General features: G+C 46.5%; 3 protein-coding genes across 5 annotated transcripts in view; 2 read left to right on the top strand and 1 right to left on the bottom strand.

Moving 5' to 3' along the window:
• The first annotated feature begins 3,324 nt into the window (after positions 1–3,324).
• Positions 3,325–10,914, top strand: Polr3f (RNA polymerase III subunit F). Its single transcript, XM_077680794.1, has 10 exons — positions 3,325–3,521; positions 3,636–3,753; positions 3,848–3,915; positions 3,976–4,043; positions 4,119–4,231; positions 4,354–4,497; positions 4,564–4,671; positions 7,743–7,946; positions 9,104–9,209; positions 10,824–10,914. Exons 1-10 carry the CDS (start codon positions 3,463–3,465, stop codon positions 10,829–10,831), a joined length of 996 nt encoding a protein of 331 aa, XP_077536920.1. The 5' UTR covers positions 3,325–3,462; the 3' UTR covers positions 10,832–10,914.
• Positions 10,912–17,635, bottom strand: LOC144149248 (protein dpy-30 homolog). Of its 2 annotated transcripts, none has more exons than XM_077680796.1 (4): positions 17,571–17,635; positions 17,199–17,287; positions 16,930–17,078; positions 10,912–11,435 (listed from the first exon to the last, which is right to left on the bottom strand). In XM_077680796.1, the coding sequence occupies exons 1-4, from the start codon at positions 17,578–17,580 to the stop codon at positions 11,342–11,344; spliced, it is 342 nt and encodes a 113-aa protein (XP_077536922.1). In that variant the 5' UTR covers positions 17,581–17,635; the 3' UTR covers positions 10,912–11,341. The 2 variants fall into 2 exon arrangements, with proteins under 2 accessions (XP_077536922.1, XP_077536921.1); XM_077680795.1 differs by lacking the exon at positions 17,571–17,635 and adding an exon at positions 17,379–17,518.
• A 62-nt stretch (positions 17,636–17,697) lies between these two features.
• The window catches only part of LOC144149249 (uncharacterized), a 6,873-nt gene continuing 3,833 nt past the window's right edge, over positions 17,698–20,737 (top strand). Inside the window, exons 1-2 of one of the 2 annotated variants that reach the window (XM_077680797.1) lie at positions 17,698–17,971; positions 18,381–18,509. In XM_077680797.1, the coding sequence (XP_077536923.1) occupies positions 17,894–17,971; positions 18,381–18,509 (207 nt within the window). In that variant the 5' untranslated portion in view covers positions 17,698–17,893. The remainder of the gene's footprint in view (positions 17,972–18,380; positions 18,510–20,737) is intronic. The other variant, XM_077680798.1, reaches the window with a different exon arrangement.

Raw genomic sequence — 20,737 nt, 5'->3', positions numbered from 1 at the left:
TCCATTCTCAGTAATCTCATAACAATAGAAATAAAGAGACCCGACAATGTATCTATTTCAAACGTACTGAAATTCTCACTTAGAGAAATTTCCAGCAGTTGCATGCTGCCACAGAGGCTGCCTTTAGTGAACGGGCAGGCGCAGGCGGTTTTTCCCAATTTATGGGGCGGCCGTTTCTTTCACATTGTATACCACTTTTCCTGCACAATACTTGGAAATAGCTTTTTTTTTAAGTCCGGCTGTTGTTTATTTCCTGGGACAACTTCTATTTCTCCCTCAGCCTTCTTTCACCAGGCTCCGCCTGTGGTCCTTCAAGCATAATATGTTCAAGGTGTGTTCCTAGACACAGGAAAATTGATGCGAATGAAGTGATTATTTGTCTTGCATGTGTTGCCTTTAAACAGCCCTATCATTGCTGGCCACCCTCCTCCAGGCCAGCGGGACGTCTGCATGATTTAGTCGGCACAGCGGGCTGCAAAGCTTTCCGAACACCTCTAGCGACCACCTTATAGTGTCGTTTTCTGACGAGGCCAGAGACTCTCTCACACCTCCATTGCTCTTGCAGGCATCCATTCGCTTGGTATCGACTGTAAGATGTGGTACTCTCACACTGCCACATATCAGCCTTCACTTTTCCCCTACCCTACTTTGCTTTGGCGCATTACACCCTGTGCTGCCGCAAGTAACTCTTGGCCACTCCTTTCTTGGCTGCTAATGGTGTTTTCGTGCTCACGAGTGACACACCATGATGCTCCTTACTGTTAGGATTTTTATCGATGCCTAATTCACTGAAAAGGTCGGTGTTGTGTATCAAGATCTGCACCAGAGTCGTTGTCTGGGGTTCTCTAAGCCAAGCTCGTGTAGCTATTATTGCCTAAATAACACGGCTTCTTATCTTGCTGCTTACTTTTCTAATACTATATTGCCAGTTCTTTATAAATAACTACACATAAATTATCCCGTGGCTTAATTTCGCATCGCATGTCGCATATTATGCGTGCTTGCAATGACGTTTCGAAGCCCATGCATTCAGTAGCTGTAAAAAGTTTTTTTACATTGGTATCTAAATGAAAGACACAAAATTTGTCGAGACCAATCGCTCTTGTCGCGCGATGAGAGCAATGCCAAGTGACAAGAGTGACGGAAATCGCTTCTGGTAGCTCTAGTCACAAGTGTGAACCAGCCTTCATATGCTAACAATAGAAGACATTAATATTATCAATAATAACCATAACACTAGTTTTATTATTAATAATTGTTTTGTATATGTGAGGGGGAGACAAATGTTCTGGGCCCCGGGTGCAAGTTTACCGAGCAACGCCACTGCTCAGCTGCCATTGCCACACTTCTGGAGAGAGAAAACTGACAAGCAAAACCTCATCCCTGACTAATTTCAGTTTTAAGTTGTAGTGGTACTTTTGTGCTGTTTGACAAGCAATAACTTATTTGCGGTAAGATTGCTGCAGACAAGTCCTCAGTCATGCTAAACACAGAATAAATGAACTTGAAAGCATTGCACATCATATTATCTGTTCTTAAAAGTACCAACTGAAGTACAATATTGTTCTTCGGCATGTGACAGCACACATCAAGGACATATTGGGTGAACTGTCCAGCATCTGTTGAATGCATGGCATTATACCAGCTTGAACGTGCCTTAGAAGGGATAATTTTAAAAACGGTAGCTTGAGATGGCCCACGAAAAAAAAATGCTTGGCACCAGGGCTAAGTGCAACTAGTTAATATTTGCTCATTCACTACTTGAGGCCTGGATGTGTATTATTAAGGCTTGGTTCCTACAGCTGGTAACAACAACAACAAAAACCTTTGTCCTGTGCGCAGCCCTACCTCCCACCGGGCTGCATGTCCTATTATCAGCTGGCTTAAGGTTTCAGACCAACAAAGTGATTACCAGACAGATTATGGTAGTTACTACACCTTCGCAATGGTGAACATTACCTGCCTGCCTCACGACTCCGAACACACAATTATACCTTCACACAGGTTAACTCCGTTGTAGCTGGGTCAAAAACACAGCCCTGTGGTCTACGTAGAAGTGGTCTACGTTTGCAGTGGCTAGCTTGGTTACGATAAGAGTGGGCATGCGCCATCCCAGTGCCCTCGTCTGACCGGCGTTGCTGCCTCTCGCCACGGCACGTAGGCGGCAAAACGCCCAGCGGCCTCAACACGGCGCTCTAGTAAAACACAGTGCAGAAGTTCGACGGGAACGCACTCATCACTGTCGTAAATCGAGGCGGCAGAACTGATGCAGAGCACCCGTGGTCACCGTCGCAACGTACTACGCGAAAATTAGGCAGTCGCACACACTCAGCGTCCCGATCACACGCTGCACACCACCGTAAGTGATCTCCAGAAGTTCTTCGAGAGCACCTTCATCACAATCATAAGCCAAACACTTATGCACCGCTGCAACGGCAGGCAAAAATCACGACGAGAAGAGCGCAGCGAGATGACCGCGCAACAGCTGCCATTTTTCTTAAACCATGACGTCACATCCGGCAAAAAAAAAAATCGCTTTCTTTGTTTTTTGATGTCTAGTTGGCGCATGCGCAGTAGTGCTCGTCCACCGTTCCTGAACGTCAGGTGCTGCGGATGGGACGGTGTCCAGTAGCGGAGGCAGATCTTTGGCGCGAACAAACTTGCCCAACAAGACGGTTGCAGCGCCAAGTACGTTTGGCACGGTGGACGAGAAACGTGCGAGAAACGCCGCATTGGGCTGAACTTCCGATTCGCCTAGAAGACGGCCCGAAATATTCACGCATTCTTCAAGACCCGCCAAGGGATATTCGATTGAAGTTTGCTCTCTCAGTCTGGCTTTTCGCGCCTTTCAGCCGACGAAAATAAAATTCTCTCCCACCGTGTGAAGAATGCCGGATGACCAGCGAAGTTGGACGAAACAGATACGGGACGAGCGCTCGGTTCGTGTCACTGTCTCTTTCTTCTGTCCCCGCCTAGTGCGCTTTTTATCATGTCGAAGTGGTCAGAACCTAGTCGTGTACAGCTTCGCTCTAAAAAAATCTTTACCTAATCTTTGTAACGTTTGAACTGGGCATGTTTTTTGACTAGACCCCAGCCACTATGTAATTAACGCGAAGCGCTCAAACCTGCGATTTGTCGTCCGCTCAAGGTTTTAAGTTTTGTGTGTAAAGGGCAAATGTAACCTGGGTTACGTGCAGGCACAATTGCTGGCGGTCTGCCTGCAATTTTCGCTGGCAAATATCTTCAAAGTACCCGCGCTCGTAGTAGGGTAGCAAATCACCGCAAAAACGGAGTAAAGCCGTAAAGCCGGCTCGAATCCAATCCAAAGCTATCCAAAACTACTCGCGCGCATGTGGTTCCATCTATGGTTCCATTTCATCTGACAAGCATGCTGCCCAGAGTTGTAGTACCTTGGTGCTAGTTTGTTAGAAATTTTTATGTAATCGTTTAGATCGGCCGACCATGGCAGAAGCTGTCACAGTCAAAGTCGAAAAGCTGGACGCTGCCGACGTAGAGCAGAAGTAAGTGCATTACCGAAACCTAGAGCGCAGCCGGTCTACCGGTGCTCCGTTCCTGTACTGTTTGCGCCGGCGAGTTTTATTTCCTGACCCTGCCGTTGGAATTTCGCCTTCCAGGATCATCGACCTGTGCAATGCGAGTCCGGCAGGCATCACCGACCAGCTTGTGCAAATGCACCTTCCTAATGTCGAACCCGCGATGAGAGTCCAAGCGTTCAACAAGTTGCTCGGCCAGGTTTGCGCATGCATGCCCACTTTCCCAACACAGCGTAATTTATGTTTGTTCTTTTAAAGTTGGAACCATTGTTTTGTGTTCTCCTGATCTTTAGGGGAAGATCGAGATCCTCAAGCAGAAGAACGTGCTGTTGTACCGCCTGAAAGACCCCGAAGACGACAAGTGGGTTACCTGATATGGTAGTGTCAACTGAACTCATTAACCGTGCTCTGCCAATTTCAGGAAATGCAAGGGCTCAGACCGGGAGGAGAAGGTCGTGTACAAGATTGTCGAAGAGGCAGGAAACAAAGGTAACAACAAGCTAAGGCTGAATATCATTTCGTCTGAGCCTGTGTTTCCGTCGTATCGCGTACGTTATCGCGCAGGAATCTGGATTCGCGACATTCGGGTCAAGAGCGGCCTAGTTTTGACTGCCCTTAACAAGATCCTGAAGAGCCTCGAAAGCAAGAAACTGATTAAGGCCGTGAAGTCTGTATCGGTAAGATAGTTGCTCGCGCACGTTATCCTTAAAAAGAAATTTGGCTCCAGAGTTGTTATTTTGAAAGTGGAAAAACATGTTTCCGTTTGCTTGTTGGCGCCTCCTTGCCAAATTCTCTTCAGGCTTCCAAAAAGAAAGTCTACATGCTGTATAACCTCGAACCAGACCGTTCTGTGACGGGAGGTGCTTGGTACAGTGAGCAGGAGTTTGAGTCCGAGTTCGTGGAAGTGCTGAACCAGCAGTGCCACAGGTTTCTCCAGAAGAAGGTGACACATGGCATGCGTGGCTTGGCTTGGCTTGTGAAAGATGCTGACCGTTCTGCTTGTCCGCAGCTCACGGCGGCCAGGGAGACATCCGATGACCCCATGTTGGAGAAAAGTGCCTCGTATGCGTCTTCGAGTGAGATCTGGGACTTCATCCACAAGCTCGGGATCAGCAAGGCATGTGAACTTCAACGTACCTGATCTTTCTGCCACTACGGCGCTCAGTTGCTAAGGGCACCACTCTATGTTTTGTGATGTCATAACACATTTTGCCCGTCTCTTTGTATTGGCGTACTTGAGTCTTATTTGCAAATAAGACTCAAGTCTTTTAAAACCTGAATGTGTGAATAGAAGTTCTTCAATTCTGATTCTTCAAGTGACATTTTCCTTTCATGGAAAATGTGAAGGAAAATGCCACGTGAAATGTATGAGTGCTCTCAGAGAGCACTGCAGTAACCATGTTTAAGATCATATTTTCATTGGGATTATCTCGTTGCATGCACATTTTGGCTCGCTTAATTTTTTTCAGCACTAGCAGAAATCGGTCAGCTAGTCTCTAAAAAAGCAGAAATTAGGCCTTATTTCAAAGGAGTCCGGGGGACGGTCAGAAGTACAGTTGAACCCGGGTATATCGAACTAAAAGTGTATTAGAAAATACCTTGATATAATCTACAATATAGTGCGTGAAAGGTAGAGTGGAGTGCATACAAAATTATCATCTAAACATGCAGACTGTTCGCTATAAGCAATAATTCAAAGTACCAAATTTTGATATATCTCAGGTCGAATGCATTTTCCTACCGTTTTTTGTTCTTTTTGCTATGAATGCAAGGCAGGAAAGGGAACTTGAAGGGGTTCAGAGAATGCAGTGTTTAGAAAGGAAGGTGACTTACCTAGTAATGAACTTACAGATAGTGACTACTGGCAGCTTGTTGATTCGGTTTTTGCCATTTTCCCGGGAATGGCAGAGAAAGTCGCCTTTTTTTTAACTATGTTGCTGCATCCCAGCAATGGGATGATAATTTCACTCAAAAGCTTCCCTTGCATGTTTAGCTAATACTTCTCCATCTACTTTAAATAGTTCATTAAAAATTGTTCTTTATTTTGTGGGAATCGTGGATAACCGCGACCTGCGATCCCGAGCCAGCGCGCGCTTCGGGAGAGACGCTTGTGCGCTGGAACCGGTCCGGCGCTCCGCTGGTTCGTCGGCGTCCCCCGAGAGATGGCGCCACCGATGTGTGCGGGGATAGGCGCGCGGGCGCGGGCGGCGCGAGCGTGCGCGCACGGGAGAAGGGGAGTCTCGTCGGAGACCCGGTCGGGACGAGATCGGCGGAACGCGGCGGTGATGGATACTTGTGTCTCAGGTGGGAGCTTTGTTTGTCGCGCGCCGTGAGTGCCTGCCTCCCGTTCGCGGTCACGACCCGGACGGCGTGATTCGTGAACGCCGTCGAGCCTGTGCTCGCATGCTTTGGGATTCCCCAAATAAACGGCTGTGCTTCGGCACTACTGTCTACTGTGTTCTCTTATCGGCGAACCTCGCTGGGCTGCCGTAGCCATGGGAGCCCGCGTGGTTGACACGCCGGGAGCTAGCGTGGTGGCTTACGCCAGGACTGGCTAAGTCGCCCCGAGGAACCCCTCACGTATATCCCACAATTTACATACTGCTAGCCTCTAGCCCAGTGGTTAGAGTTGCAACGCCTAGACAGGCAGTGGTTGGTCTCGGGTGTGAAACCCCAAACCAGAATGAATCTTTGCCACAACTGCACAATTTGTAAAGGTGTGCCACTTTTCGTTGCAGCCTTGTCGACCATATAATTGTGTGTGGGAGTTTTTTTTTCTTTCTTTTTTTGCAGGCATTGTCGGCTGCGTTAGACAAGCAGGGAGCGCAGTAATGTTTTTTTCACCATTTTGAGACAAATACGAGTAATTTCTTCTCAGAAAGTACAAACTCATGCTCTTACGTTCACCACCTTGGTTTTCCTAGACTGTTTGTACCCTCGTTAGCCAAAGTGTTTCCAAAGCCTGTAAGGTGGGATAAAACAAAATTGTCAGTTGGGCTAGTTGGTGTTTCTACATCGTTAAGTAGCATTTGAGACAGGATGAAAGATGAGGGCATCGTGTGTGTCCTCATCTTTCATCCTGTCTCAAGTGCTACTTAAAGGGACCATACAGACGAAATACAAGTTTGTTTTATACAAAAGATTTGGCGTTTCTTAGTGCCGCACATCGCATTTCTGGCAGCAAGTGATGCTGTAGTCACCGAGAAATCAATCAGTGTAAGTTAAAATTTTGATTCTCCCGCCAAATCGTGTTTCGTGAAGTCTGCCATGACGTCACACGTACAGGTCTTCAAGCGAACTTCTGGTGAGCTGTTCAACAGCCTGCAGCAGGCTGTGGGACCTTTTTTACTGTCGTTCCTCATAGATGGCGCCACCGTACTGCTCTGTATTGCTGTTCGCCTTTGCTTTGTTTTTTGACTGTGTTTGCACCTGGCTTGTTTTTGTTACGGTATGTAGTAATCGTTTCGTAAAACATGGGGCAGGTTCGACAAATAGGGTCATATAAGAGAATGTCGCTCGCACCAATCGGCTAGTGTCGTGTAAGACAACTCCTGAGCGCTGCAGTGCTTTGCAGCTAAAAACAAGCATAGTGTGCCCAGTACCAGCACCAGTGCGCACTGGTGCTTCTATATTTACGGGTACTTTTGTAACTTCCATTGTTTCCCCCCACCATTCTCACTGCTATAAAATGAATGTGCATTACACTTAAGTGAAAATAGCTCATCCGGCAAGCATGCCATACCTAATTTGCGTTTGCTTTTGCCGGCCTCAGCCAATCTCAAAGCAGGGCTTATGACGTCGTAGGTTGTGTTGCGGGAAATGAGCTAGTGGGTCACATAGCCATTCCCTTTTTTCCTAATTATGTAGCTTATTTGAGTGAAGTTTATGTTAAAACTGGTGTCAGTATAATTTTAACGAGGCAGTCTTTCAAATGAACCAAACTTGTGTTTTGTCTGTGTGGCACCTTATAACGGGATAAAATAAACCATTATGTAGTCACTTTTAGAGTCCATCATATGAGTCACCTTTTTCTACTGGCCAGCGAAGTACTGCCTCTTGAGTTCATCGACGCCGTACCTATAATGAGGCAGCGTGACCGCAAGGAGTAGTTCCGCAGGCTAGTGGGTAAGCTCTGTCTGTGTGGTTAGTGGCGCCCCCTACAGCGGAAAGCTGTGGCTGTGACTGCAGGTCCAGCTGAGCGTGGAAGACATCGAGATGATCCTGAACACCCTGATCTACGACGGCAAGGTCGAGAGGATGGTGGTGTGCGAGTCGAGTAGCCTGGGCGGCTCTTCGGCGAGCTCCGACGAACGCTTCAGGAACCTCTACCGGGCCATCGAGCCGCTGGTCGAGAGCACTGGACTGATGCGCATGCCTTGTGGGACGTGCCCCGTGAGAACGCTCTTTTTTGTCGTCTAGTCGTAGTGGTTGTCGTCTTCGTGGCTGGTTCGCTGTAGTGCATATGACATGGACAGGCGCAATATGGCATCATAAGGCCCGAGTGCCTTTGCACAATGTAAAACAAATCAGTAGTACCACTCCACTTCATGAAGGTGGATGACCAGTGGAGCTGTATAGGTTGTATTTGCTGGCGAGGCACGCATGCAGGCAACCATGTGAGTGCGCCGTCACTGGTTACGTCGGACTCCGCGGGATGGCGGTACTTGTCCGTGCTAAGCACATGATGCGTGTTGGACGTTTCAAACTGTACCCTACCGAACGCAAAGTAATGTCTCGACTCCAATGTGAGTGCGAGTAATAACATCTGTTGACGCCACCATTGAGCATAGGATTGAAACGAAGCAGACGACACACGCCGGTGTTTTTTTTTTTTCTGCGGCATGCGGGCGCAGTGGCACAAGCCGCGCCATGTTCGTGGCATTTCGGCCATGTCAGTGGCCGTTTCCAGTGTTGCCAAGCGAAGAAATTGACAGCTAAATGTATCAGTGAATGCCACCTACAGGAATGCAACTGAGATAATGTGCCCGATGCAGTGAGTAATGTCCCCAGCCAAAGGGACACACACTGGCTATTTCCAGTTTGATATGTACAGAAGCTGACCATATTGTTGGACTCCAAAAATTCGGACTTGCTGGATATTCCGGGCTTTCCCGAGGAACCGCCAGTGTCCCATAAGAGTACTGACTCGCGGATTTTTCAGACTGCTCTTTTATTCGGACTATTTTTTGTTCCCCTCCTGGTTCGAAAAATCTTTCGGCTACTCTAGTTCATCATTTCATTTGTATGCAGACTTGGCTATAGTGCCATCTATGGATGCCATGCTAGTGGTGCGTAGAGAGAAAGAATGCCGCAGTTCCAAGGCAAGCACTGATGATGCACAGGTGGCGTAGCTATCCTGAGCTGTATCTAGGCTACGAGGTTTCTCGGTCTACGGGCTTGGTCCGTGCAGGCATCGATTCTCCTGGAGACTAGTGCACAACAGCTCCACTGTAAAAATTACTAGGACAACTAAGCACTCCGTATGATATGGCAATTGCAAAAAGAAGTAGTAGTGTCTAATTTTTTTTTTCATACTCTGAATTTTTCAGGTGATCCAAAATTGTTACGAGGGAGGCGCTGTCTCACCGTCTACGTGCCAGTACTTCAAGAAGTGGCTTGGCGAAGATTTTGACGAGAATGCATCATTTGACGATAGTACGTATGCCACCGAAAAATTGTTTTTCGGGCCAGTCGTGGAGTATTTGGGTTGCCCCGAAAATGTGCTTCGCTAAGGAACCGTACAAAAAAATGCATGTCACCAGCTCGCTTAAGGAAGGTGTTTGTCAATGCTTCATCAGGACATTGGCACTTAGTACACTAGTAACATCAGTGGTAGATACGGTATAAACTGAAATAGAGGGCGAGATTTCTCCCAGAAAAATTCCTAAAGAAGTTCCTTCTCAGCTTATAAGGAATCATTGGCCAATGCTATTTTTTATCCTCAAGTTTAGGGGTTGACCTATAATTCAGTGCATGTGGTAGGTTACACGCATCATTTTTAAAAAGAGAAAGTTCGCTTCCTAGCTGGTGCGCGTAAAAATGCAGTAGTTGTAAATGCAAGCACTGTAAAAATGCGCAACCAGTTTATGCTAAGCACTGCCATCCAAACGACTATGGGATATGACCAAAATGTAGTTGTAGGCATGTCATTTTCTAAAAACATAAACATGACAGAACGCTTGCATCTGTTCTTTGACGTTCAAGTGCCACTACCGCGCAATCATGGTATTTCAACCCTGGCAGTTTGCCACAGCAGTTCAGTCTCACTGTTTGCTTCTTAAACTTCAGCACCTGTGTGGAACCCTGTCCGATGACAGTGTAAACCCAGAAACAATACAAATTACCAAAGAGTTCTGAGAGAATGACTTTCGAAACTTTGGAGCTATAAAAAAAAGCTACAGGATGGCCAAAAACTACAAAAACAGTGGCTGCATTTAATACACTGGCGGTTTTTTTCACATTTATTTTATCCTTAGTCATCACTGAACATGATTACAACTTTGAAATATTGCCACACTCCTAAGGTGGGCGATGCATACCTGCCAGGTTTCCCGAATTTTCCGGGAGACTCCCGAATTTTTATGGTTTTGTACGATTGTACGACCGAAACAAAAATCTCCCGAAAATGCACCCGTCTTCGGCTTAATCCTTTTCCCAGTATGGCCACAATGCGCCGGAGGTATACCTGACAATCCAACCCGACACCATTTGGCATCGTTATCAGTGAAGTGCTTAAAAAGTGTAGTCGGCCATGTGCAGACGGTGAACCTGTTCGTCCCATTGTTAGTTTACTGTTTATAGAAACGCAGCGCCGCCGAAACTTTGATTTACGCACGAGCACGGCCATTCTGAAGGTTTAGCAAGTCTCCAGTGGTGTAGCTTGTCAGTTTAGACGAAACAACAAAACAGTTCAGTTCCTGCTGTTTTGTATTGCGCTTGCAGTATGTACTATTTCCAGGACTTTCTGAAAAGGGTGGCGTTAGCAATGTCGAACATTTAAGTGGTGTACCTTGTTGGTAGTTTGGGCGAAGAAACAGTTCATTTCTTGCTATCTTGTAAGTAAATAAAAAAATGTGTGTAAAGTTACCCATTCTGTTGTTGCCCCCCCCCCCCCGGTAAGATCTCCCTAATGCCATCCCGGCAAATCTGGCAGGCATGGCGATGTGATGTTTACACTAGTTGTGGCAATACAATTATTTTTATTATAGTAATTTTGGTTTGACCTTTCAGCACTGTATTAACACTGGAATATTCCCCTTTCTCTTTCAGTTTTCTGACATGGGGAAGGAGCTAGAGCACCTTACAAAGCTTACAATACAATACAATAAATGTGCAAATAAAACAAGCGCACAAACACTTATTCGTAACTTTGTTTTATTGACAACAACGTGTCTCTTTGTCACCCCCTACATCATCTCAGAAAACTTTACACCAGCTAGCTCCTAGAGCTGAGCTGTTCAACAAGTTTTGTCCACCATAGGACCGCAATTCAGTCTTGTTTTCTTTATATAAGTGCCTTTAACTTTCAGAGCACCAAGCTTGCCGGACAAAGGAGAAATCTAACCACTAACAGCAGCAGCAGTGCAAGCTGGGAACAACCAAATGCAAACACAGACTTTCACCTCTCGCGAGAGAGTGACCGCCTTGGATAAATAATATTGCTGCTATGAGGGCAGAAACAATGCTAAGTCAAGAAACAGAGTGTCATCGTGCTTGTAAATAAGGGGCATAAAAAAAATATACATGTCTCTTTCCCCCCCGCCCATTTCCCCGGCCCCCTCCCCCCGTCAGTTCTGGCCGTTGACGGGATGACTGCCGTGTTCAAACTGCGTCTTGTTGCGCATCAGGTAGTTGGCCAGGTATTCGATCGGGTTGGGGGGCCTGCAACAAACGCAACAGGAGACGTGAGTGATATTCACACGCGCAGTCGGTCTCCCGCTACGTCCACAAATGCTCGATTGATTTGATTTGATTGTACGGTATAACGCGCCGATTGTTGGGTTTACCGTGCCGACGCAACGCAGGCGATGAGGTGCGCTGTAGTGGAGGGCTCCGGGTTATTTTTGACCACCTGGGGACCTTTAACGTGCGCCGAAACCTCGAACACACACACACACACACACACATGGGCGTCCATCCACAATGGCACAGGGTCTCTTCTCATCTCAAATGCACCAAAGCATATCTGACCCCCGGAAAAAATAATACAGGCGTTGCCAAAGCAGTTTTGGATGTCGTAGGATGCACGAACACTCACTGTTGTAAGAGGGAGGACAGAGGAGGGTACAGTTGTCCTCGTGTGTCCTTCCCCTTTTTGCAACTTTGGAAAACTGCCAGCAATGAACACCACAAAGAGCAAAAGCGTGTAACATGCACCCTGATTGAACAATAATAATAATAATAATAAAAAAACATATTTTTGCGATTTTAAGCTCCCGCCAATTCTAACCACCCTCCCGGGGACTATCTGGGGGAAAAAAAAAAGCAAAAAAAAAAAAAAAAAAAAGCGCCCACCTCCCTGCGAGGGGAACCCTGTGTAGATGCGACACATCGTGGGGTTCACTTAGTGTTTCGGTTGGATTGATTCTGAAATCGTGTGAAACATGTCGGGAACGCGTATGATTATTATGTTTTATGATTACTATTATGTTTTATTGGCCAATCTTGGTCAATCTCTCTAAGTGGTATGCTTGGGGCTTCGCTGTCGCAACGACCTTTACTCCGTCATTGTTGCTGTAAGTGGGAGCTTCTTTTCTTTTATTGCCCCATCATGCGTTGTATCAGTAAATTCTTGACGTAGTTTGAATGAGTCAAGGATATAAGGCGCGTTTGTAGCATTTGATTCTGTCTCGGTTTTGTGGCGCAGTGGGAAGAGCACCATGTACCTCGCGTTCCGCCCACAGGGTCGTGGGATCGAAACCGGGCGCTGCTAACTATTATTTTTTTTTATAGTGTAGGGGGAGGGGTGTGGACGGACAACGCCGTATGGAGGGACAAGGCGAGTGAATGAGATGCAGTCGCATCTAAAAGTTTAAATCTAAGCACCCCTTTTTCTGTAAGGAAGTGTGCGTTTCGCAGGCTGCCAACCGCACTTGCTCACTCTGTTCATTAGCCTGAGCTTCAAAGTGGCGCAGACTTCCGCGGCCAATTAGAGTGGAGGCATGCGTGCTCTCGCCTGCTGAGGTTGGCCGGCTGTGTCTCATGTTGCTGCGTTCCGACATGACACAACAGAAAACACAACACGACGGGAAGGCTGCAGAAAGTGCCTCTGGCAACCCTCGATATAGATTTTAGGCACCTGGAAGCGGGTCCAAGTTGGCGTTGTGGCCAATTTCTTTGAGAAACGTTAGATTACACACCACTTCGAGGGAACAGGAAACACCCTACTGTGGGATACCGAGAAAAACAGCTCAAGCCTCGTGACACAATCGAGTGGTAGTGAGAGTTACTGAGAGCCAGGCATAAGCACTGGGTTCACTGTCCACGGTTATTTTCAATGTGGGCTGTATACAACTTCTTTGTGCCTGTCTCACTGGTAAAAGTATGTCGCTGTGTATGTGTGTGGGGGTAATTTTATATTTCTCGAATCTAAGCACTTTGGGCACCGCTATTGTGAAAAAAAAAAAAAGGGCTTGGAATGGACTACATACAGTAATAAAAAGGGGGAGTGGGACTAAAAACAGGATGGGCAAAAATACATCTCGCCATAATTAGAATAACATGCCTTTACGGATTGCTTTCAAATATTTAAATTGTTCAGCATTGTTGGGATTGCGATATTCATGCCAATTTCGATTGGCTAGCTTTCCTCACTGCTGTAGCGCACCGCGCCTCGCTCAGGTGACGGGAGTCACTGTGGGAGCGCGCCAGTTCCCAGTGGGTTCGCCTTCGAGGGCATGGTGACTTCGCCCGTTCTCCTTCCTGCCTTGCTCAGTAACCGGTTCTGAAACTTCACCTTTATCACTACCAATGGGCGAATGGTCGCGGAATGTTCCGGGACGAGTTGCGTGCGGACCTTTCCACCAGCTGCTCTCATAAACCTGGAGAACGCGCGGGGTACGGTGTTCCTGGCGAGCTCGAGCGCATTCTCGCTACTGCACCGGTATTCCGTTGGGGAGTCGATCCATCTTGATCTCGAGAGTGTTGTTCAATGCCTGTTTTCCAATGTTATTGTTATGGCCCAGTCTGCAGTTGTGTATTTGATTTGCACAATGCAATAAATGCTACCCGTGATGTCCTGTTTCTGTCTGCTTCTCTGAACACCCGAGCCCACCGCAGCCAGTGCTTCCAAGGCACGTTTGCTGAGTGAGGACGGCTGCGGGGTGGGGAATGACTAGTGCGTGAACATTTTAAGCCACAGCATCGACAAACGAAAAGACACCTGGAAACAGTAAAACGCATGCTGATAAGTTATGCGGTGAAATCAAGTGCTTGGTGCAATGTCCCATTTCTGGGCAGGTTGTATGACACTTATGCAAGACACTGTATATGATCACTTTCAGTATGAACCTTACTGCATGCTCCTGCTGTAACATAAACCTGTGACCGGCTACTGTATTTCTTATATTGTAAGCTGACACTTCATTTTACGAATTCAGTACACAAAAGGTACCACAGAACTTGCCGAGCCTCTAGTCCAGGCTACTATTTGGCTTGGGTGAAAGAAATATCAACATTGGATTGGGGTGGGCCACAAGACAAGCTTACACCCCTGTCACACGGCAGATCTAATGACACTTGGAGCGAATGTCATTCGCTGCAAACATCACTAATTAGGCGCTACACGAGAATACCGAATGAAATTTGAGGCGAATGACGTTTAGCGGCTAACTGAGGTTCAGGAGCTCATTCAGCAGCCAAGTGAGTAGCCTCGATGGCAGTGGCGTGTCACTAGAGAAGAAAGTTTAGTTATAAACCGAAGAATACTTTTTCTAAAAAGTGTTAGCAAACTTATATTTTATCCTTCATGTTGTTTTTCAAGTAAACAAAGACCAACAAGTACTAAGAAAAAGGAAAGAAAATTTCGTCTCCAATGCGCGCACTACCCTAATATGGATTTTTCTGTGGACTTGTCTCGACTTGTGATGTCTACTGATGCCACCACAGATGTCACCTAAACCAATTCTTAATGTTTTAAAAAGATACTATGTACGAAAACTTTTGTAGATGCACTTGAAATTTAATTTTGCAGATTTTGCGAGCTCGCTAATCGTCGCCGATATCACTATCAAATGACATTTGTTTCGCCGTCTAGACCCGCACCGCCAAACCGAATGTCATTAACAGCTAATGTCATTCACTTTGAATGACATTAGATTTGCCGTGTGACAGGGGTATTACACTGGGGTTCAGAATGGCAGCAGCTCACGTAGTGTATCACTCTGCCAAAGCGATGGACCGGAATGTCAACGCACATGCGCATTTTGAAAGATGTCACTTAATGCATAACATCGTCTCCTTTTTCTCGTGTAGTTAGTTTGTTGTCACTTACGAGCAGCTTAAGTTCGAAAAAGCACAGAAACGGCTTGTGTCACATTCACAATGCTCGCAGTAACACATTGTGATGAAGCGCAGGGGCAACTTTAGTAGTCGTTCTTAAGATGTACCAGAGTATACGGGATGACAACGAAAAGCCTGACCACAGGCTAGTTCAAAAAGGACAGCAACTGTGAAGGCAATGGCTACATGGAAGACGGTAACAATAAATCCAGCAAAAACGCCATTCTTGTCTCGGCTGTCATCTTCACCCATTTTTCACCGGTTTACGTGTGGAGAATTTGTTTTAAGGTTGAAGCTTATCTGGCTAGAGTTCCATGTGCTTTCCATGTCTGAACAAAAAGTCATGTGCCTATGAGGCGCGACGCGTTCGAAAACGAACGTCCTGGTGTGTGTGCAATTAGCATGCAGTCAGCACTAAAGTCCCACGCCATTCAAAACGTTGATTGGACCTCAAGCATCTATGTCTCATCACTTGGATATGCATTTTGACTAGATTGGTTTATCAGTAAACGCCATTCACATGGTAAGCAGGGTCTCTGGTTGATAATGAAGGTTTCTCAAAGGTTTGCCACTGTGGAACATGCGTCGGCCATGTCTACATCCACACTGCCCTCTCTTTGTCGGCGTTCCAAGCGCTTATGTGTCTAGTTTCCTTTGTCTTTTTGGGGTAAGAGTCCTATCGTCAAAACAAGTTGTTCTCCACGTAGAATTTCCCTCTTCTTCCGTTGTCGTAACAAGGTAGCCGTGTAAAGTCCAGGCTCAAGCTTCACTGAGTAAAATGGCTCATTAATTGCCTTACATTTGGGACTGGCTTGACGGTACTAGCGCTCCCCACAGCAACAAGCAGAACACGCATACAAGGCCAATTCTGGGACAATTACGACTTTTTCTACCTCCAGCAAAAACTGCCTTCTCCTAATACAGCAAGCGGTGTGTGTGGTCATACAATAACACAGCAGGTACAAATGCTGTTGCGCTCAAAAATTAGACACAAACATAGTATGGCTTAGCTGATAATGTCAATGTATCAGACGGTGAGAACGTCTTATGCGCAAACACTGACAGAAACCCACAGCTACACCATATAAATGGTACGAGACATGCGTCCACAACGCCTGAGGGCACAATATGACAAGCTCCAGAACCCGAAAAGCCACACATTTCAGTCTGCACTTATACATCAACACAGACCGCTGTCCTCAGCAGTAAGTTTGAGGGCCTTTGCAGTTTTAGGACTGAGCATAGCCGATTGCAGACTCACACATGTTGTCATCGTGCAATTGCTGTTTGAAGCGTGCGCCACCGCACTTCTAGCAACGTAAGCCTGTAAGTCAAGTCAGACCTTCGCACTGCTTTGCGCGGCCTAAGCGCAAGCTTCAAATAATACAGGACTGGCATTGCTGCAAGATATGCGAGAGCTCAGATGGACCCCCCCCCCCATTCATTCTGGAAATTAATGTTTACTTCCATTGACTTCCACAAGAGAGAGAGAGAGAGAGAGATTTTAATGGACATAAGCAAGGAGTACTTGCCCAACGATTCTGTAAATTTCGAAAATTATTTTCAATCAAATCTGGAAAACCTGCAAAGTGCATAAACTTTGTTGTTCGTTAACTTTTAATTTGCAGGAACAATTTGGTAGCAGTAATAGTTTGGATTAAAATACTGGATTAAATAAATCTAATGACCCATGGTTGGAAATGTGCTTTTCATCTCACCCCGTTTCACTGAGCGCACGCTACCAGGGGGTGAACGAAAAAAAAAGTTCGACGGGCGCTCGACCCACTGAGGGATAAGCACTCGACTGATCAACACGGCCGGGTCATTGCTAGCGTTACAGCACGACCAAGCTGCTCTTCGCAGCTCGCGTACGTACCGTTCCTTAGCGAGCGTCGATAATGCCTGGAGCAAAATAGGCACCACCGTCTGGTCCAGGTACTGCCTCGTCGGTAGACTGTGGAAGTCCGAGTCCATCTTGGACTTCTTCGGTAAGCTGGCCCCGACGTTTTCCTTGTCGACGACGGTCTGCGAGTGGGAACAGACGGCCAGCGTGAACCTCGAGTCCACGCAAGGCTGGAGTTTTGGGCAGACCGTGATTAAGACTACCACAGTCTGCAATGGCGATCGTTGGTTCGAGCGATTCACCTGATTGTTTTCGGCAGCGCCGGTGGCTACTGTGTCCGTAGCGGCGCGGACTTCGTCGACCACATCTGGCTTGGAAGCGGTGTTTTGATCTGAAGCGAAAGAAAGCACGAATTTAAAGCTCGTACGCTTACTTATTTACGAGCTGGGGAAACAGTTCTCAACAGCAACAATGATAAGTGCCTCGCAAGTCGGCCATTCGGTTGTTGGTCGTTGCTGCTAGTGGGTCTAGATATTGAGGGCTCAAAAAAGGAACCTAACTGGTCCCGCTAATGCTTTTAAAACCCCAGATTGCAAGCATCAATCGAGCAACGCACTCTTTCTCAGCTAAACTTTGTTTGAATTGGAGAGTCCGATACGAAAAGGAAAGCTTACCTTCCGCCATGATCCAATATACACGGAAACTACGTCACGAAGCCGGAAGCTCTCAATTTAACGGCTTCGCCTTGGCCGATGGCTTGGCTTATGTTGGATACGCAACGGGAGTTTTGTAGACGCTGCTCTGCTGGCTGTTGCTGTTGTGGGAGTGGCCAGTAGATTGGGGTTGCATAGGGACTTCGGCCGTTTTAGCTAACGGCGAAACAGTTATTACCGTTTGTGGAAGGCTGAACGCGCGGCTAGAAAGTAGCGGAAACGTGGTAGTCGGGCCAGTGCCCAGTTTTTCGCCGGTCGTTACTGGCAGTTTCATCCGCCACAGTATGGGTTCACCATTGCTAAAAGATGGTGGCGATTTGCTTCAGCAAGTAAGCGCTGACAATCTTGAGTTGCTAGAACAGGTCAGACAGCGAGTACATTTTTTCCCCTCTCGGCCTGCTTGCGCATCCTGGCAACGGAGCGATGCATGGACTGCGTCGGCACCACATATCGTTGTTACAGCACTGCTGCTCCTGTTGCATCGGTGTCCTATACTTTCCTTTGTGTTCGCCTTTTTTGTTGTGATCTTTTCGTAGTTTTTCGTTGTTCGTGTTGTGTGTAGCTTGTAGCACGTCATCTTGGCGTCGCCAGCAATGGTGTTTGCATGCTCGTGCAGGTGCCGCGAGTTAGCTCAGCGAGTAGTAAATAGTCGCCTGTGCTTGCGTTCGTGTTCAATATTTCTGCCGTGAACGCGCTCGTGTTCTAAGCAAGGCCTCTTCTCACCAAACGCTGAAAGCGCATTTCGTTTCCCTTCCGCACACGTCGCTACAGATTGGCCTGTACCTGTCTTTGGAGAAGGTAGAGCACGCAGACAAGTTCTACAAGATGGTCGTTGGCACGAGACTACTGCAACACTTCTGGAAGAAACTCACAAGGGAAGAAGAGATCGAGGCCTGCAGGGTATACACCTAGTGGCTTTCTTCCCCTTTTCAAGGAGTACTTACGAGGAGGTGAAAAGGGAAAAAAAAATCTGAAACAGTTGGGCTGCATCAACCACAGAGTATCGTGCGAAAACAGCATACATTTCTAATTGCAAAGCATTTCCCAATGGCTCACTGCAAATAACTGCTACTCTGTTGGCATGCAGCTCTTTTGCTAGGTTTCAGAGTACGGGCCCATATGTCTTGTAACATGCTGTGCAGGTATTGGTTACAGTGTGGGTGCACGACAGAGTTAATAAAGTTAATACGGTCAAACTTCATTAAAACAAAGCAGTATCGGGACAGCAAATTTGTTTGTTATATCCGACATTCGTTGTAACAGTAGAGGTAACAATCGGCTCTAACAAATCGACGATATAGCTTGCGCAAAAATACTTGATGCAAAAATGCATTTTTTAGGCTTCAAACTCACTATAAACAATGTAACCTTTACCTTTCTCCTTGTTGCATTTCAAGCTGAATGAACCAGAACATGAGTACGTGAAATTACAACAGAGCAGAGTTCACATGACAAAACAGGCATGTCTTTATTTGACGAAGGATACATGTGATCATCTGGTGGCTACTCACAGCACCGAGCAGGATGGAGTTTTCCACAGTGTCCATGAACAAAAGGGCCTTTATACTTCTGCAGTTTCAAATTCCTGAGGGTTTTTCCTAGTAGCTTCTCAGCCTCCTGATCAAACATTTCTTTGTTATATCCAATATTGCCTGTGGCTCTCGCAGTTTGTTTCGTTATAAAAGAGTAAATGTCATTGAAATAAAGCATGACCAATCTGAAGTTCGTATTTAGCTCGCTATAGCCGATGATTCGCTATATCATTGTTCGCTATAACGAGGTTCAACTGTACTACCATTGCAATGATTGGGTGCGCATTGGGAATTAAGAGCTGAGGCCTAACGTTTCATTTGGGGTCTTATCGTGTCAACCGATACCTGCAGTTTGAATTGCAACGAGTTGAATTGCAACTTCACTGGTCGATATCCCTCGAAGATGGAGGCGAAAAGTGAAAATGCCAGTGTGTTAGAGATTTCGGCGCACGTTAAAGATCCCCAGGTGGTCAAAATTGATCGGGAGCCCTCCATTAAAGCGTGCCTTGTCGCCTATGTAGAGTCGGCGCGTTAAACTTCATAATCAATCAATTTATCTCCGTCAAAGAGTGTGGGGGTGAAAGTCACGCCGTTTCGTTTCCAAGTCAGTGCAGAATGGGCAGTTCCTGTTTACACCTAAGGCCGTCTAGCCGCAACTTCCTTGGTCAACTGCTGTGCCCCTTTCTCTTAAGATTTGGGTCAAATAAAATTTTCACCACCACCAAAATGAATTTGCTGTTCAGCCTCTATAGCTTAGCAGGCAGTGTTGCGGTTCTAATGCATGTGATTCAGGTTCAAGCCCCAGCAATTCTAGCTCTCATTTGTATTTCTGGGATATTTCCTATTAAAAAAATGCTCCTTTAGATCGGTTGTACACATTCTTTTCGTAAATAAGGGTGGTTCAGTATCTTTTAGGCTGGTTTAGGTGCAAAGAGAAGCTGCATTGCATAAGAAATGACCATCCTACACCGATTTGAAAACAGAATGTCGCATTCACTACAGCCATGTTTGATGGACAGCTACTGTGACAGTTACTGTTACTGATGTTTGACAGCTGCCGTGTTCATGACGATGGTGATGGTGACGGAACATACCGAGCAGGGGATTCGACAAAGAGTATGTGGGAATGGTGGGGTGGTGAGTTGACATTGCAGCCAAAAGGTAATTGACGAATCCATTGCGAGCTTCTGATGGCACCTGTCGTCATTGGCCAATCTTGTTGGGTGGGCATGTGACCATCCTAAAGACCATTACGAAACTGCATTATGGTAGCCTATGGAGCCGGCCTGTCACACAGACTTTATAGCGTTGAAGTATCATCAATGAAAACAATAATGCTTTTAAATTCAAAGCATGTTAACAGACTTAACTGTGCCCGTGCTGAGGTGCTACAAGTCCATGTTACGGTAGTTTCATGAAACCAGCATATGACGCATGTGATGCAAAAGTCAAGTATTTTCAGGTAAAGCCGTAATGCTTTCACATTAAAAACACGTAAGCATACCTACATGTACCTTAAATGCCATTGTTCGTATGGAGTAGGTTGCCTTGCTTTCCCCCACTTCCGTTGGTTCAAATCCGCTCCTGCCAAGCTTT

The sequence above is a fragment of the Haemaphysalis longicornis genome, unplaced genomic scaffold (genome assembly GCF_048455015.1).
Source record: "Haemaphysalis longicornis isolate Haplotype H1 unplaced genomic scaffold, Haemaphysalis longicornis Haplotype H1 scaffold_8, whole genome shotgun sequence".
NCBI lineage: Eukaryota > Metazoa > Arthropoda > Arachnida > Ixodida > Ixodidae > Haemaphysalis > Haemaphysalis longicornis.
The sequence above is the reverse complement of the archived record's forward strand: the minus strand, read 5'-3'. Positions and strand labels throughout refer to the sequence as shown.

Excerpts from the sequence above, each read along its gene's own strand:
- LOC144149248 (XM_077680795.1), bottom strand. Across the intron at positions 17,079-17,198 it reads GCGCTGCCGAAAACAATCAG|ACCGTCGTCGACAAGGAAAA; the intron begins GTGAATCGCTCG and ends TCCCACTCGCAG. Across the intron at positions 11,436-16,929 it reads TCGACGCTCGCTAAGGAACG|GCCCCCCAACCCGATCGAAT; the intron begins GTACGTACGCGA and ends CGTTTGTTGCAG.
- Polr3f (XM_077680794.1), top strand. The coding sequence starts at position 3,463 with ATGGCAGAAGCTGTCACAGTCAAAGTCGAAAAGCTGGACGCTGCCGAC. Across the intron at positions 3,522-3,635 it reads GCTGCCGACGTAGAGCAGAA|GATCATCGACCTGTGCAATG; the intron begins GTAAGTGCATTA and ends TTCGCCTTCCAG. Across the intron at positions 4,044-4,118 it reads CGAAGAGGCAGGAAACAAAG|GAATCTGGATTCGCGACATT; the intron begins GTAACAACAAGC and ends GTTATCGCGCAG.